This window comes from Saccostrea echinata, unplaced genomic scaffold, assembly GCF_033153115.1.
Source record: "Saccostrea echinata isolate AGI-Se365-2 ecotype Australia unplaced genomic scaffold, CSIRO_AGI_Sech_v1 ptg000014l, whole genome shotgun sequence".
In the NCBI taxonomy this organism is placed as follows: domain Eukaryota; kingdom Metazoa; phylum Mollusca; class Bivalvia; order Ostreida; family Ostreidae; genus Saccostrea; species Saccostrea echinata.
The window spans coordinates 7301113-7318754 of record NW_026889763.1 but is presented as its reverse complement, the minus strand read 5'-3'; the positions used below and the strand labels follow the sequence as shown (position 1 = coordinate 7318754).

General features: G+C 34.6%; 1 protein-coding gene across 1 annotated transcript in view; it reads left to right on the top strand.

The window, feature by feature from the left end:
- The first annotated feature begins 5585 nt into the window (after positions 1-5585).
- Positions 5586-17642, top strand: part of LOC133187175 (2-amino-3-ketobutyrate coenzyme A ligase, mitochondrial-like) — a 30666-nt gene continuing 18609 nt past the window's right edge. The window contains exons 1-6 of the mRNA XM_061322537.1: positions 5586-5638; positions 6711-6922; positions 7086-7175; positions 8029-8248; positions 16093-16189; positions 17386-17472. Coding sequence (XP_061178521.1) covers positions 5614-5638; positions 6711-6922; positions 7086-7175; positions 8029-8248; positions 16093-16189; positions 17386-17472 — 731 coding nt within the window. The 5' untranslated portion in view covers positions 5586-5613. The remainder of the gene's footprint in view (positions 5639-6710; positions 6923-7085; positions 7176-8028; positions 8249-16092; positions 16190-17385; positions 17473-17642) is intronic.

Here is a 17642-nt window from a genome sequence, read left to right as displayed (position 1 = left end):
GGATCAGATCCTTGTGTAGCGATCTATGTGAGAGGATCTGATCCTTGTGTAGCGATCTATGTGAGCGGATCAAAGGATCTGATTTTCATCAGATTGAGACACGTCATATATGATGGAAAAATGTTTGAAATGATAATGTCACATCTCTGTGAAATAGTGCAATTTAACGGGAAAAAATTTCCTAATTAATGTTCAAAAAATGAATATTGTTTACATCATATGACGTTATGCATAAATTTATGTATGGTTTAATTGCAGAAGACAGGTACTTCTCATAGAAAAACAAAATGTGTTTGTGAAACACTGATGCCCCCGTATGGCAACTTAAAGCGAAGTTTAAACTTTCTCAAATGCAAATCAAATATGTTGGTACCGAAAGTATGGTCTTGTCCCGAGGAATATACCTGTGAAATATGAAAGTCCTAGCAGCAACCATTGGAAAAATTTGGAAAGGTTAAAGTTTTTCAAAAGTAAGTCAAACATCAAGGTCTATCGCCCGCCTGGAGCAGCGGTTAGAGCGTCTGCTCTAGAGAGTTGATCCTTACGTCGCAGGTTCGAATCCCAACATGGAGACCGAGGTTCCGTGTCGCAGTAGGTGCTGGCACGAAAAAGATCCCTCACTGCTCAATGGCCCTAAGTGCCGAGTATAGGTAAAAAAAAAACAAGAGGCCCATGGGCCACATCGCTCACCTGAGCACATTGGCTAGGAAAAAAAGCAAAAATCAGCACAGTATTGAAAAGTTTACAGGGAGGGGGGGGGGGTGTTGAATTTTAAACTACTTGATGATGCTTTCATATCAATATAACAAATGGCTTTGTTGTTCTTGAGCAGCAGATTTTTTCCCCATATATTCATTTGTAAAAATTTGATCCCCCATTGTGGCCCCACCCTACCCCCGGGGGCCCTCATTTGAACAAATTTCATTCTACACTACCCAAAGATGCCTCCATATCAATTTGACTAATCATGGCTTTTCTGTTCTTGAGAAAAAGACTTTTTCCTATATATTCCTCTGTAAACTTTGATCACCCATTGTGGCCCCAACCTATCCCCGGGGTAATGATTTGAACAAACTTGAATCTTCACTATCTGAGGATGCTTCCATATAAATATGACCAATCATGGCTTTACTGTTTTTAAGAAGAAGATTTTAGAGATATTTTCTTATATATTTCTATGTAAAACTTGGATCCCTCATTGTGGCCCCATCCTACCCCTGGGGGTTATGATTTGAACAAATTTGAATCTTCACTACCTGAGGATGCTTCCATATAAATATGACCAATCATGGCTTTACTGTTTTTAAGAAGAAGATTTTTAGAGATATTTTCTTATATATTTCTATGTAAAACTTGGATCCCTCATTGTGGCCCCATCCTACCCCTGGGGGTTATGATTTGAACAAATTTGAATCTTCACTACCTGAGGATGCTTCCATATAAATATGACCAATCATGGCTTTACTGTTTTTAAGAAGAAGATTTTTAGAGATATTTTCCTATATATTTCTATGTAAAACTTTGATCCCCCATTGTGGCCCCACCCTACCCCCGGGGGTCATGATTTGAACAAATTTGAATCTTCACTACCTGAGGATGCTTCCATATAAATATGACCAATCATGGCTTTACTGTTTTTAAGAAGAAGATTTTTAGAGATATTTTCCTATATATTTCTATGTAAAACTTGGATCCCCCATTGTAGCCCCACCCTACCCCCGGGGGTCATGATTTGAACAAACTTGAATCTACACTACTAGAGGACGTTTCCATATAAGTTTCATCTTTCCTGGCCCAGTGGTTCTTGAGAAGAAGATTTTTAAATGATGCCATTATTTTTTCACTAATTCCTAATTATCTCCCCTTGAAAGAGGGCGTAGCCCTTCATTTGAACAAACTTGAATCCCCTACACCCAAGGATACTCTGTGCCAAGTTTGGTTGAATCTGGCCTAGTAGTTCTGGAGAAGAAGTTGAAATTGTGAAAGTTTACACCAACGACGACGACAGACAACGGACAAATTTTGATCAGAAAAGCTCACTTGAGCCTTTGGCTCAGGTGAGCTAAAATGCAGCTCTCCACCGGCAAGTGGTGGCGTCTCCATATGAGTGAAAATTTCTCGAAAGGGACGTTGAACAACAAACAAACAAACGTCAAGGTCAATTGGTCAAAATTAATGATGCCCAAGAAAAGGCCTTCTCACAAGAAATACACATGTGAAATATGAAAGCCCTAGCACCAACCGATCAAAAGATATGGCCAAGGTTAAAGTTTTTCAAAAGCAGGTCAAACTCCAAGGTCAAAGGGTCAAAGTTGTTGGTATTCAAAGGAAGGTCTTGTCATAAGGATTACATATGTGAAGTATGAAAGCCCTAGCACCAACTGTTCAAAAGATATGGCCAAAGTTAATGTTTCCAAAAAGTAGGTCAAACTCCAAGGTCAAGGTCAAAGTTGTTGGTATCTAAAGGAAGGTCTTGTCATAAGGATTACATATATGAAGTATGAAAGCCTTAGCACCAACTGTTCAAAAGTTACGACCAGGGTGAAAGTTGAGTAAAATTTTGTTAAACTGGGTCAAACTCCAAGGTCAAAAGGTTATGATGGTACTCAAAGAAAGGTCTTTTTACAAGGAATACACTTGTGAAATATTAAAGCTATAGCTTCAACTAATCAAAAGTTATAAGCAATGTTAAAGATTTTTTGGACAAACAGATAAACAGACAGACGGACGGACAGGGCAAAAACTATACGCCTCCGAATCTTCGATACGGGGGCATAATAATAAAGGCAATTAAAGATTTGTGTTGCTGTCGGAAAAACTCTGCATGAAAGGGCTGGAGGAAGTAGAAAAACAAGATGTGTTCCAACAGCTCCAACTGTTCAAAAGTTATGGCGAAGGTTAAAGTTTTTTAAAGGTCAAATGGGGCCCAAGGGAAGGTCTTGTCACAAGTGATACACATGTTCATGAAATGTTAAAGCCCTAGAACTAAACTTTCACATGTTATGGCCAAGGTTAAAGTTTTTTAAAAGTAGGTCAAACTCCAAGGTCAAAGTCAATGCCAAAATCGTTGGTATCCAAAGGAAAGTCTTCTCCTAAGGAATGCACATGTCAAGTATGAAAGCCGTAGCACCAAATGTTTAAAAGGTATGGTCAAGATTAAAATTTTTCAAAACTCAAACTCAAAGGTCAAGGTCAAAGGGTCAAAGTTGTTGGTATCCAAAGGAAGGTCTTGTCACAAGGATTACATATGTGAAGTATGAAAGCCCTAGCACCAACTGTTCAAAAGATATGGCCAAGGTTATAGTTTTTCAAAAGTAGGTCAAACTCCAAGGTCAAAGTGTCAGAGTAGCTGGTATCCAAAGGAAAGTCTTGTCACAAGGAATACAAATGTGAAGTTTGAAACCCCAAGCACCAACTGTTCAAAAGTTATGGCCAAGGTTAAAGTATCATAAAAGTTTGCAAAAGTGGGTCAAACTCCAAGGTCAAGATCAAAAAGTCAAATATGACGGTACCCAAAGAAAGGTCTTGTCACAAGAAATACACATTGAAATATGAAAGTCATAGCTCCAACGAATCAAAAGTTATGGGCAAGGTTAAAGTTTTTGAGGACAAACAAACAGACAGACAGACGGACGGACAGGGCAATAACTATATACCCCCGAATCTTCGATACGGGGGCATAAAAAATCGAGCTTTTTTTTTTTTTTTTTTTTGTATATGGACAAAAGAGACGTCTGGAAAGTGATGGACACGCTGTTACGCGACACAAAATGAAGAAATAACGTTTTTAATGATTGGGGTAAGCGCTACTGACTGTGCACGTGCGTTAAGGGGTAGCAGTTGTGACGATAATTCATGTAAAGAACAAGAGTTCCATGCAATAATATTTATCAAATGCAGTTGCAGTGAAACTTCATTTACAAAATAAATGTTTTTACAATGTGTTGCTTTTGAATTTCTTAAAAATAATATGTCGACGAACTACGTTGATGTATTTAGCTAAAAAAAAAAAGGTCAGAGTATGGTATTCTGCTGATTTTAAGTTTCGATAAAAAAAAAGGTCCATACCGATAACGTCGTTCTATAGTGCCCCCCCCCCCCCCCGTGCTCGTTTCCAGTCGTTTTCTGATGGTTTCCAACTTTACTCAGTAGTGGTAGCAAATCCGCTTCTCGATGTGTCTCCCCATCCAAGTTGAACGCAGATAATCTCGACGGTGCCATAGCCAGCATGATGTTTCTCTCTGTCGCCTCCCCTAGTCTTCTCACTGTTTTCCTCGCTCACCCATATACCGAAGTCATTTGAACAGCTTCCAAATGGATTGTGTCGAGAACTTTTTGCAACTTAAACTTACCGGTAACAGGGAACAGCCAGACACTCCATTCTCGATCATGAGTTTTGTCACGCGAGGTCTGTATATCTGAGGCACTTCCTCACACTTTTTAAAACTCGGTACCATCAACTTATTTACCATTAGCATGTCTCAATTTAAAATTTGGTCCGACGTACATGTTCTTCCCTACTAAATTAGCCGGGAAAAATAAACACCATATGCAGGTGATAATGAGAAGCTGACGATGGAAAGCCGAAGTCATCCCTTTTGTCACATCATTTAGTTTAATTGCCACTGACGTCTATCGGCAATAGTAAAACAGCCAGATATGAAACATATTGAAAACACTGTGGTGTTTTTCTTTCATTTTTTTTTAAAACACTCTCTTCAGTACTAGTGTACTTGTACTTGTAAGTAGAATCAGAATGATCATAGGTACAGTTACTTTGCAGAGATCAATAACAAAATATGAAAAAATCCATCTTTATTGAAGAAGCAGTTGTCCGAGATGTCAAAAACCCCCAGCTGGTCTTGAGTTTATCGAGGAATTTTTGTATAAATCTTTGAAAAGTTGTACGATTGGATTTTTTGTTTCCAAATCTTCCAAAGTTTTTTTAATAGAAGCCACATCTGAATAGACCACTTCTTGAACAGCTGTTGAATATGCTGTAACAAAAATACGTCTGAAGTTTCTCCTCCACATGTACATATTGTACAACAGGCATTATTTTTTAGGAGTGCCTACAAGCAGATAAGGGCCACTTAATATTGGTAGAACATTTACTCCACGTTTACTGGGCCCTAAAATCAGGAAAATTTATCCTTGTTTGAAAGGATTTTCATAAAGTTGAGACCACGTGTACGGAACGCAGCTGGGGGTGGGGGTAGGGGGGGGGTCCCGTCCCCAACGTATTTTGGTAAAGGGGTACAGAGATGTGAATGTTCATAATATGTTTGTATCTAAAATATTCTACAAACTTGCATTTTTAAAAACATGTTAAATAAAAACCAAGATAAGGTATGTTCTTTGGTAAGACTGTTTACAAGTCTCTGGTTTGGTCCATCGCTTTTCTCCCTTCTTGAAAACATGGTCACTGCATATCTTAAAAAAAGGTGTTAATCGGATTAAAAAAAATATTGTATAATTTTTTTGAGACATCATTTTTAGTCAAACAAAACATTTGTCGAAATTTTCTCATAATGGCAAAGAGTTATCTCGCCTTGGTCGTTTGACTCTGATTGGTTACACAAGCACACACCTCTGACAAGTAAGGCCGTGAGCATGAAAACAAATCACCTACTGAAAGGTAAACTGTTATGACAAATGAATACAGACAATCAATACATTTATATGTAAAGAATTTTGCAACATTCATCAAGTTTTTGCTTGTAATCGAATTATTCTTGGTGGGAAAATCCACATGATCCAAAGACATATGAAACATATTGCAGGTCGAATTTCCTCGAAGCTTTTATTTATTTTTGGTACTGCTTATAGTTTATGAACTTCACCAGCAACCAATTAAATTACACCAAAAGTAGAAATCCTAGCAGCTCTGAAAACGTAGTGAAATTTGACAATATGACATCACAGAATTGAAGAAGTGAGCTGTTTGGTCCGGTCAAGGACCCAGTGCATTGAAAACAAATAACATCCAAAAATATGGTATCATTAACATTTTATAACAATTTTTATATACCTGTGATCTTAAAGCCAGCAGTAGAGAAGTTAATTCATTGAACATCATGATCAGAATTTATTTTGATTGAAATAAATAAAATAAGAAGTTGACTTTTTCTTTGGTTTCTGATGTTGATCGAGTTAAGAAGGGTAAAACATTTGGAAATCTGGTACAAATCTGGGATCGATATCAGTTTAAATTCCAGGGACAAAAATCATCATGGAAGTTAATTCTTAGAAAAAAAGAAGTTATAATTGACTGCAAGAATATATAATCAATTTTTTTTAAAATAAGATTTTGAATTCAAAGTTTTAAGTAGTTTATTCCCAAAATAGGAGGATTTTAACACCTCCCTTACACATGAAAACATTCCTGGATTTATACTAGCTGTTATGTTTTGTTTATTTAATTATGTTATTTAGAGAGAGGAATGTTTTTTAGTATAAGCATCTGACTTAAGGCAAAAAGCTCCAAATTCAAAGTAGAAAACATCTTATTAGAAAATTGCAACAAGATCTATGACATATACATTAGATTACTTTACAGGAAAAATGAAGGTTTCCTCTAGCTGTACACAGCACTTGATTTTGCCAAAGGACACAACTTAAATAAGAGCATATGAAAGTGTGTCAGTCATATTGTGATATTAAACTTCTAAAATACTAGTGCTAAATACAGATATGTATACTTATTTCAGTGTGGAGGACGGTATTTCTGCAGGGGAGGGCAGGTGCTGCTACCTTAGCCCAGGTCAGAACCGATCTAGAGAAAGAGCTGGAAGGGATCAAAGAGGCCGGGACCTGGAAAGGGGAGAGAATCATTACCTCCAAACAGGGACCAAGTATTCATGTGAAAGGAACCACAAAAGACATTCTTAACTTTTGTGCTAACAACTACCTGGGACTTTCAGTCAGTTTCTTCGTGGTTTTCTGAGAAACACTTTACTTGTTTGATTATTTATCATTACCTGTAATAGGTTACCATTAATTCATTATGTAACCAGAGTCATAAGTAAAAATAATAAATTAGTAAGATTTGAATTTAATATTACCCCTGAAAATTCAATTTTCAGAGTCACCCTGAAGTTATTGAGGCTGGAAAGAAAGCTTTGGACACACATGGAGCAGGACTGAGTTCTGTCCGATTTATCTGCGGCACCATTGTAAAGTTTTTTTTAATTCCATTTGCAAGTGTTGCTTAAAGTACACTTGCTATATGAATTATTCATCATAAAAAAGACAATTATAGAAAAATAGAGAAGTTAGGGTCATCCAGTAAAAGGTCAAGTTCATTTGAATTGGCATAATATGTTTGTGTCAAAGATTAGCTTTCTCTTAAGAATGAGTTTAATTTTTGAGAATTCATGAGGACATGAACTGATCATGAAAAAAAAGTTTGCATTATTTTTTGACTTCAGTTAGATTACAATGGAAATATTCTCACTCATCCCATGGTAGTTCATGAGAACTTGAACTTTTTCTTATTTGCAAAGAATCTTATAATAAGGAAAAATATTTGGAAATGTAAATTTATTATCATTAAAGATATTGAATATACTGTAAAGTGGAATTCTTGTAGTGGTTTTAATTTCACTATGTTCGCTATCAAAGAATTTTCAGTGAACATTAAGCCGTATTGAATATTCTCGACATGTCAGTGTAGCATCCATATATCAAAAACATGCTCTACACTTTATAAAACCCATTTTCCAACTGTTATAGTAAAAATGTAAATCATTAAAAATCATTTGGAAACCCTATTTTAATAACAATGGCTTTTAAAAGCTGGTTAATGGATATGTTTATCAAAATAATTTACAATAGCTTTCTTTCTTTTAATTAAAAAAATATCTTTTTAAAATTGCAAATATTAGCAATGAGAAATTCTGATACTGTGAAATTAAAACCAATGTGAAATGTACCGTAGAGATAATCATGAAATATGGAATTAAAGACGTTTACAGTATTCAGTCAGGTGTCTGTGTTTTATACTATTGTGTTCTTTTGTGATTTCAGGATCTGCATAAAGAATTGGAAGAGAAGATTGCCAAGTTCCATGGAAAGGAAGATTCTATTTTGTATGCCAGCTGCTTTGATGCCAACGCTGGCCTGTTTGAGGTTCTACTGGGGCCAGAGGATGCCGTGATATCAGACGAACTTAACCACGCCTCCATCATTGATGGGATTAGACTGTGTAAAGTGAAGAGACATCGTTACCAGCACAGAAATATGGCAGGTACATAAAAACACTTAAGAAGAAGAGTATTTAGTCTCAATTTGTTTAACATTCTGTTGAGGTCAAAGAAATAAGGCATCAACAAATCTGTTCATAACAGCTAGCTAGAGCATAGGTATTTTAATTCAGCATTTGTCATCCTCTTCTCTGATAGTAGGGCACTGATTTGAGTTTTATATACCGGTAAAGCCATAATAAAAAAAATTCCTAGATTCTCATCCCCACCCGCCCCGATTTTTTACCCCCGCCTCATTTTTTTTTATTTCTGATTTTCTTTGTCTTAATTCTGATCGGGATCGGTAATCAACTACCATTCAAATTTCATTTTTAATCCTGCAAATGTTGGCATGATTTTGACAGCTGATAAGATGATTACTGCCGTAATATGTATTAAACAGGATCATTGGTTGTGAAAGATTGGCGATGATGTGTTGTAAGAGATATGCATATTTTAATGAACCTCTACTGTGATTTTATTCGTGTATTATTGATATATCTGCACCGATTGATCTGGTCAACAAAAAAACTGCATAATGGAAAAAATAAAAAATATGAAATAAAATTCGCCCGCCCGGCTCGATTTTTCAAAAAATTCAGATGAGAATCTTGGTATTTTTTTTTTTATTATGGCCTAACAGCAATTCAGTATTTGAAATTTTATGTTTTAAAGCTCCCTACAAATTTGAAACATATCGAGCAAGAACTAAAGTTTGTATTACTAGACTTGTTGATGGTTCCAGTAAGATATGGTACATAGAGTAATATATCATTTTCTGTGCCAAAACTGAAATATGAAAAACAGGATGTGTTTGTGAAACACTGATGCCCCCGTATGGCAGCTTAAGATGAAGGTTAAAATTTCTCAAATGCAAGTCAAACTCCAAGGTCAAGAGACAAAAAATGTTGTTATCGAAAGAAAGGACTTGTGTCAGTGGATATACCTGGTAAATTTGAAAGCCCAAACACCAACCATTCAAAAGTTATCCTCAAGGTTAATGTTTTCTAGAAGTGGGTCAGACTCCAAGGTCAAAGGGTCAGAATTAATGGTGTGCAGGGGAAGACCTTGTCATAAGAAAAACACATGCAAAATATAAAAACCTTAGCACCAACTGTTCAAAAGTTATTGCAAAAGTCAAAGTTTTTCATAAGTAGAACAAACTCAAAGGTCTAGGTCAAAAGGCTAAAATTGTTGGTATCCAAAGAAAGGTCTTGTCACAAGGAATATACCAGACCTGTGAAATTTGAATGCCCTAGTGCTAATTGTTCAAAAGTTATGGCCAAGGTTAAAGTTGGGTAAATTTTTGAAAAAGTGGGTCAAACTCCAAGGTCAAGAGGTCAAATATGCTGGTACCCAAAGGAAGGTCTTGTCACATGGAATACTCATGTGAAATTTGAATGCCCTAGTGCTAACTGTTCAAAAGTTATGGCCAAGGTTAAAGTTGGGTAAATTTTTGAAAAAGTGGGTCAAACTCCAAGGTCAAGAGGTCAAATATGCTGGTACCCAAAGGAAGATCTTGTCACATGGAATACTCATGTAAAATATGAAAGCCATACTGGTAAATGTAGCTCCAACCAATCAAAAGTTATGGGCAATGTCAATGTTTTTTTTCGACAAACAGACAGACAGACGGACAGGGCAAAAACTATATACCCCCAAATCTTCAATTATGGGGGCATAAAAATGTTACCTCTACTGCATATAGAAAGAGAATCTTATATAGAGGGAAAGTGTATGTTGTCTACCCATCCCTTTGTTTGTTTACAATTTTCCAAAATGTTTGTCTTCCTACAATATTTATCTGTATTTGAAAAAAAAAATAATTGTACATAATATTAGACTACATCAAGATGTATCATTCTATTCATTGGTTTTCAATTTGGATAAATGAAGCTTCTGTGGTAACTAACAATGGAGTATTATATCATTTTTTTTTTTTCAAAATGGTGCTCATTTTTCAGTTTTAATATGATTTCATTAGAACATGGTACACTGAGACTAATTGAAGATAATTCGTTCTATATAATCAAGTTAACTGATTTTTATGCCCCCGTAATCGAAGATTCGGGGGCATATAGTTTTTGTCCTGTCCGTCTGTCTGTCAGTCTGTTTATCTGTTTTTCTGCAAAAACATTAACGTGGACATAACTTTTGATTGGTTGGACCTATGGCTTTCATATTTCACATTGGTGTTCCTTGTGAAAGACCTTTCTTTTGGTACCAACATATTTGACCTTTTGACCTTGGAGTTTGACCCACTTTTGCAAAATTTTACCACACTTTAACCTTGGCTATAACTTTTGAATGTTGGTGATAGGGCTTTCATACTTCAAATGTGTATTCCTTGTGATAAGACTTTCCTTGGATACAAACATTTTTGACATCTTGACCTTGACCTTTTAGTTTGACTTACTTTTGAAAAACTTTAACCTTGGCCATAACTTTTGAATGGCTGGTACTAGGGCTTTCATATTTCTCATATGTATTCCTTGTGACAAGACCTCTCCTTGGGTATCAACAATTTTGACCCTTTAACCTTTGAGTTTGACCTACTTTTGAAAAACTTTAACCTTGGCCATAACTTTTGAATGTTTGGTACTAGGGTTTTCATTTTTCGCAAGTGTATTCCTTGTGATAAGACTTTCCCTTGAGTACCAACAATTCTGACCTTGACCTTTGAGTATGTCCTACTTTTGAAAAACTTTAACCTTGGCCATAACTTGTGAATGGTTTGTACTAGGGCTTTCATATTTCACATGTATATTTTTTGTGATGAGACCTTTCCTTGGATACAAACATCTTTGACTTTTTGACCTTGACCTTTGAGTTTGACCTACTTTTGAAAAACTTCAACCTTGGCTATAACTTTTGAACAGTTGGTGCTAGGGCTTTCATATTTCACATGTGTTTTCCTTGTGGCATGAACTTCCCTTGGGTATCAACAATTTTGATTTGTTTACCTTGACCTTTGAGTTTGAATTGCATTTGAGAAACTTTTAATTTTCACCATGAGCTGCCATTCTGGGGCATAAGTGTTTCACAAACACATCTTGTTTGATTTTGAATAATGGTTAAATACATAATGATTGGTTGGATTCTGTCAAAGTGCCACATGTACTCCATTTAAAGTTTTGATCTCATTTAAAAGAAAATGTATACAGGAAGACATCAAGATACATAATTCTGTTTTTTTTTTTTTTAGATTTTTGATTTTGGTGAATGACACTACATGTATTATGCTTTGTCTCTACAAATGAAACAATCTGTTAAATTCTTTTAAAATGCTATTTCTCTTACCATCTTACCATTTTGATTTCAATAAAACTTTCAGAGTGTATTTAGATGAATTATGCTTAAATGAATAATCTGTTAACCTCTTTCAAAATGTGACTCCTATTTTTATCTGGTTACATAATTCTGTAAATGTAAAACTCATACTCTCCCCCCCCCCCCCCCCCTACAAAAAAGTCCAAATGCAACTATTAAACTGCTATTAGTTTAAATTAAAGCCAAAGTGTGATAAGAGGCTCCTGATTTTCTCTCTCTCTCTCTCTCTTTTAGAGAATTACAGCATGCCAAGTCATCAAACTTGGAACCCCATTTCCTCTCAAAAATGTGAATAGGCATTACCTTATCTGAGTGATTGCTTGCAATTTAATATTTTGATTTTGTGAGCACCAAGGGCAGCCTATTGAAGTCTCCTCTGCAGCACATTGTATTTTCTGTTGATTCCTTGAATGACTATGAAAAACGAAAGCTGGAAATCATGAATTCACAGCATGAAAATTGAAGTGTTCTGATATTTCAAATGATAAATTTTCTACAATTCACAAAAAAATCAATGATGGAGACAAAGGTAAAACAATAAACACAGATCTTTGCAAATTTTCCAATTCTCTAGAAAATCTGCTGAGGAAGGTGGCTGTAGTTCAGAATAATTCTTCTAATAAAATTTAATTAAGACAATAATTTTATGCTCCCTAAAGTAGTTTGCTTTGGTTAATTCAAGGCCTAAGGGTTCCAGCTAATAATTTAGAAGCAGAGTCATCTCGGTGAATTAAAGTTATTTCATCTATATTCACAATAGAAAATGTCAAATTTCACAATTTGTCTCTCTGAGTGTTACGGTACTCATGTGCTTTAGGGAAGCAATCAAGAGCCATGATCATTAATAAGATCAGAGACATGATTATCCCCCCTGTGTAGCCAATATAAGCAGAGGAATGTCGGGGGTCCTCGGCACAGGTCAGCTTTCTTACCGTCGCGGAGAGAGTAGATGTGTCAACAGACAGGTTTTGTTTGATGTTTTTCACTTTGATTTCAATGTCATTTGTTCCGTAGTTTGTATAACAGACCTCTACACATGGACACTGAGTTTCGCCATTGCCCATAGAGACAGTTCTGTGGGCAGCTGAGGAAACTGAGGTCGGTAATTCACCTGTTGTTGATAGGGCCTCAGTATCACTGTTTGTTGTTGATAAGGCCTCGGTTTGACTGATTGTTGTTGATAAAGCCTCAGTTTCAATTTCTGTCATGATTACAGTTGTGGGGGAAGCAGATTCAGTTGTCAAGGAGGAACAGTCTATTGGTGTGCTTGAAATACGAACAGACATCTTGCATACAGTATAACTGCCATTGTTACAACTTTTAACTACAGGTGATGGGCTGACTCCATTAGCTATGTAACATGTTTTGGGGTTACTTCCAGCATCCAGCCAGAAATCTTTAGATCTTGCCAAGTTGATAACAAAAGCCCTTTCCTCTAGATCAGTGGGCATAACAAGAGAAGATTCATATTTGTTTCCAGAACAGATGGTGTATGAAACAAGATAGCTGTCATTTTGTAATTCAACCCAGTAACATCCAATATGTTTGGTTCCATAACAGAATTCTACCCAGTCCTGGGGACAATTTCCAGCTAAGCATACACCAAAACAACACAGAAAAATTCCCAAAAATCCATTCATTGTCTTTGACTCATGCTGATCTGTATTTCAAATGTTTGCTTGAAAGATCGCACAGAGATAGTGATAGCACAGCTGCAAATGGTCTTTTGGTCAGAAAAGTCAATAAAGATGGAGATTTGTATAGAAAGAAACATTGAGTCCATGAGAGGCAGGAAGCATGGGAAAAGAATGCTCCTTGTTTAGTCTTAATCCACAAAAAATACAGAAAGGAAAATCAATTTATAAGGCTGCTATGATATATTACTAGTAATGGATTTCTGTTTGGTTTGCCTGTCAAGTGTTTATAAATGATGATTTTTTTAAAAGGCTGATTTAAGAGGACACATTAAATGAATGGTAAGTTTTATGGGAAAAGTTGTACAGTATTGTTCCATTAAGAGATTTCGAAAAAAAAAAAAGAAGAAAAAAAATTAGAAGGAAAATAAATATTTAACTTGATTTTCCTAAATGTACTTTATATTTAAGAGAGGAACACAGAAAATGACATCTTCAACAGTTAATAGCAATGAATAAACATCAATATAGTGAAGTTACCATGGTGATGATAGAGTTGAAGAGTCTTTATTTAGAGAAGACTCCTGAAAACTGAGGTATAATTACATGTACTGTGAAATAACTAATTATGTGGGGGGTTAGTTTACATTTATTTTTTAAAAGTCCCACAAATTTATGTCCACCATGAAATGCTAAAATTTTGTCCTTCAAACAGAAAATCAAAACCCAAGGAACCAATACTTTTTGTTTGTTGTTTAACATCCCTCTTGAGAATTTTTCACTCATTTGCGATTTTTTTGGAATTGGCATTGTATGTCTTGAATACACTTTAAGTGTGGTGTGACCATTTTCAAAGTAATGCTTGTAGCATTGTTTACATAGCATATATTAATCCCATTTAGAAAAGAGAATATCTACAGAACAGTTGAACTTTCATATCTTGAACACGGATATCTCAAATACCATGAATATCTCAAGGTCATTTGAAAGTCCCAACTACTTTTTCTTTGTGTATTTTAACCTCAGTATCTCCAATGCCCATATTTCAAAGTTTTTTCTTGGTCACATCAAATTCAAGACAACGAGTTTGACTTTATAAGAATGTCTGAAACTTTTTACATTTTAAAGTTTGGAAACTTTGTTGTACAAGTTTTAATCAGTTCAGTTAATCAGGGAAGCCATTCACAGGTGTCTCTCATGATTGTTTGAAATGTCTTTTATTTGATAACTTAATTATCCTAAAAATGAATACAAAATTAATTTAGTACACAAACCCAGCTAATGCTACAACAGAGCAATAACATAAAGGCTAAGCTATTTGTTCTTGAAAATACTAAATTTCCACCTATGAAACCTCATATGCTTTCTGACTCCAAGATCTGACCTTATTTATTGAATCATAGATACTAGCTGTTATGAAGTCTTCTATCAGTTGAATCATAGATACTACATGTAGCTGTTATGAAGTCTTCTATCAATTGAATCATAGATACTAGCTGTTAAGAAGTCTTCTATCAGTTGCTTTTGAGTTGACAAATGCTGCATAAGAAGCACCTTATGTCAAGAAATGAAGAGTTTGTAGCATTTGGCCTTAAATTCATTAGGTTTTAGCTTTTTCAAAAAATGCATTTTTTACACATAATGGTAAATCTTCCTCACCAAGCCCTGTACCATTATCCACAAGGAAGCCAATTTTTGCCTCATTGACATCTCTTCATTTACTCTTTACATTGTATCAACCAAGGCATCAAATGTTAATGCAAATGTATTAGATTTGCATTTTATGCATTAATGTGAAATCAATTTTGAAAGCATTTATATACATCAACTGTCCAATCATATCGAAAGTTCCAAATGGAAATCAAGCTGGTTTGATCAATAGTGTCCTGTAATTTGAATATGGGGGTCAAAGATTTATTGAAACTTAATTTAACAATTGTATGCAGCAGCCATTTTGAAATTTTTTTTACCAACAGTGAGCACAATTCAGGAATAACTAAATCCATGCAAGTGGCAGACATTAAATGTGCATCATCCATTTTCAATTCAAGCTCTGTACTAGTTGAATACCAGAAGCATATAGATAGGTAGTGTCTGTCTGTGTCACTTTGTCTGTACAATACAAGTTTTTACTGTTGAAGCCCAGAAGAGTGTTTGTTTGTATGTCTGTCATCAATTTTACATCCCTAAAATAAAAAAAAAAGCTAGGGCATTCTACATTTGCTCTGTCCATTATGATAAAACTTTTTGTCCATTTCACTCTGGAACCACCAAAAAGTTACAAAGTTAACTTAAGTTCTTGCTTGATATCTTTCAAATTTCCAGGGAGCTTTAAGACATAAAATTTTGTATGATGTATTGTAAAACCTTGAAATTTAAGTCTGTCGTGACCTACCAGGGTTTTTTTTAGGGCCTGGGCCTTTCCATTGGGAAAAAATAGCGTCATTTAGTTAAAATAGGAAAAAAATATCATAATTCACATTTTTCGAGATAAATTCAAATAGGAGCCATTTTTTGATTTGCAAAGCATTTATTGACTAATTTACATACAATAAATCTTTATTGAATATCAGCTTAACTGAATTGTTTGCTGTTCTGAAGTTTTATTTAATTTAAGTTTAATTTTTTTCTATTATATTTAGAATAACATTAATGTCATGTTTCGAATTGTCTTTTGGGAATTTTCTTCAATGAAATTGGGAAAAACACACATTTTTTACCATTGGGAATGGGGCCTATTACAGGCCCCCTACAACCCCTAAAAAAACCCTGCCTACTATCAGAGAAGAGGATGACAAATGCTGAATAAAGAGAGATTGAATAAATTATATTCAGGGATGTTTACAAGTCATATATTTATTGTATCCAGTTTGATTGTACTGTAGATCTAGAAGACCAGTTAATTGCTGCTAAAGACTGCAAGAAGAAGCTAATAGCTACAGATGGGGTGTTCAGCATGGACGGAAATGTAGCTCCACTGCCGTTAGTGTCACTTACTATACTTGCACTTAGAAATGTACTTTCTTTGTTTGAGTATTTGAACATTTAGAAATTAATTAAAAATCAGATATATTTTTAAAAAAAACATTTGAACTGTAAGCAGGGATGGGGTAATTGAAATGAGTAATTGTAATTTACTGTATTTGAATACAATTTTTCAAAGTAATTGAAAGTATTTGTAATTGAGTTTGCTTTCAATTACAAGTAATTACAAGTAATTGAATGTATTTAAATACATTCCAAAAATGTCATGTATTTTTCAATTACATTTCAAATACTTTATTTTTCAAGTTACATATTAAAAAAAGGTGTTTTACCATGAAGCATACCAGTACTGTTTGGCATGAGTTTGTGTTTATTCGATAATTGAATGTACAGCTTAAATACACTGCCCATGGCAATAGGAAAGGTCAAATTTAATAATATTGCTGCTTCAAAATATTCATGTATTTGTTCTTCAAATTGTTTGGAAATAAAACAAAAGTAATTGATATGTATTTAATTACATTCTTCAAAGTAATTGAGAGTAATTAATTACATTTGTTAAAATTGATGTAATTGTAATTGCAAGTAATTGACAAAATTATCAATGTATTTGAAAGTATTTAATTACATTTCAAAGTAATTGACCCCAACCCTGACTATAGGTAGAATTTTAAAAAAGAACACAATGTTAGAGCTTTGGTATTTTATTTAATATTATTGTTTAAACACCATCAAAATTCAAAATGTGAAAAATTAAACTGTATAGACCTACTTTTTTCTGTATGGGATTAATTTAGCAATATGTACATGGTTAAAACATCAAAGCATATTGATCTGCCTGAAGTTACATTTCAATTTTTTACAATTTGAAGTCATTTTTTAAAGGCAGTCATCTTTTTTTCTTACACTAAATGAATGAAAATTAAATTATAAGGAATAAATTTAATAGCTACCCAATTTATATGGTATAAACTGGGTTGGGGCAGTTTACGCTTAAAAAAGCGAAAACTGTTCCAACCTAGTTTATACGTACAAACTTGGTAGCTATTAAATTCATTCCTTAAGTGAAATTGTTCACCCCTGGCACTTCATTATAAACATGTTTTACCTTATGTCCATAATTCATCTTTGATTATACATTAAAAATACAAGAACCAATTTTTTTTACAATTAATTTTCATTTTTTCTCACAGAGATATATGTAACCTGGCTGATAAATACAATGCCATGGTTTTTATTGATGAATGTCATGGGACTGGATTTTTTGGACCAACTGGAAGGTAAGGGAAGACATTCTTTTCTTGTCTCTTGCAGGCAAAAAGTCCCATTTTGTGAAGTAAGATACAGTCAAACCTTGTTATCTCAAACTCAAAGGGACAGAGAAAAAAATTTGAGATATCCAGGGATTTGAGATATCAAGGGTAAAATACTTAAACAATAAGTCGTTGGG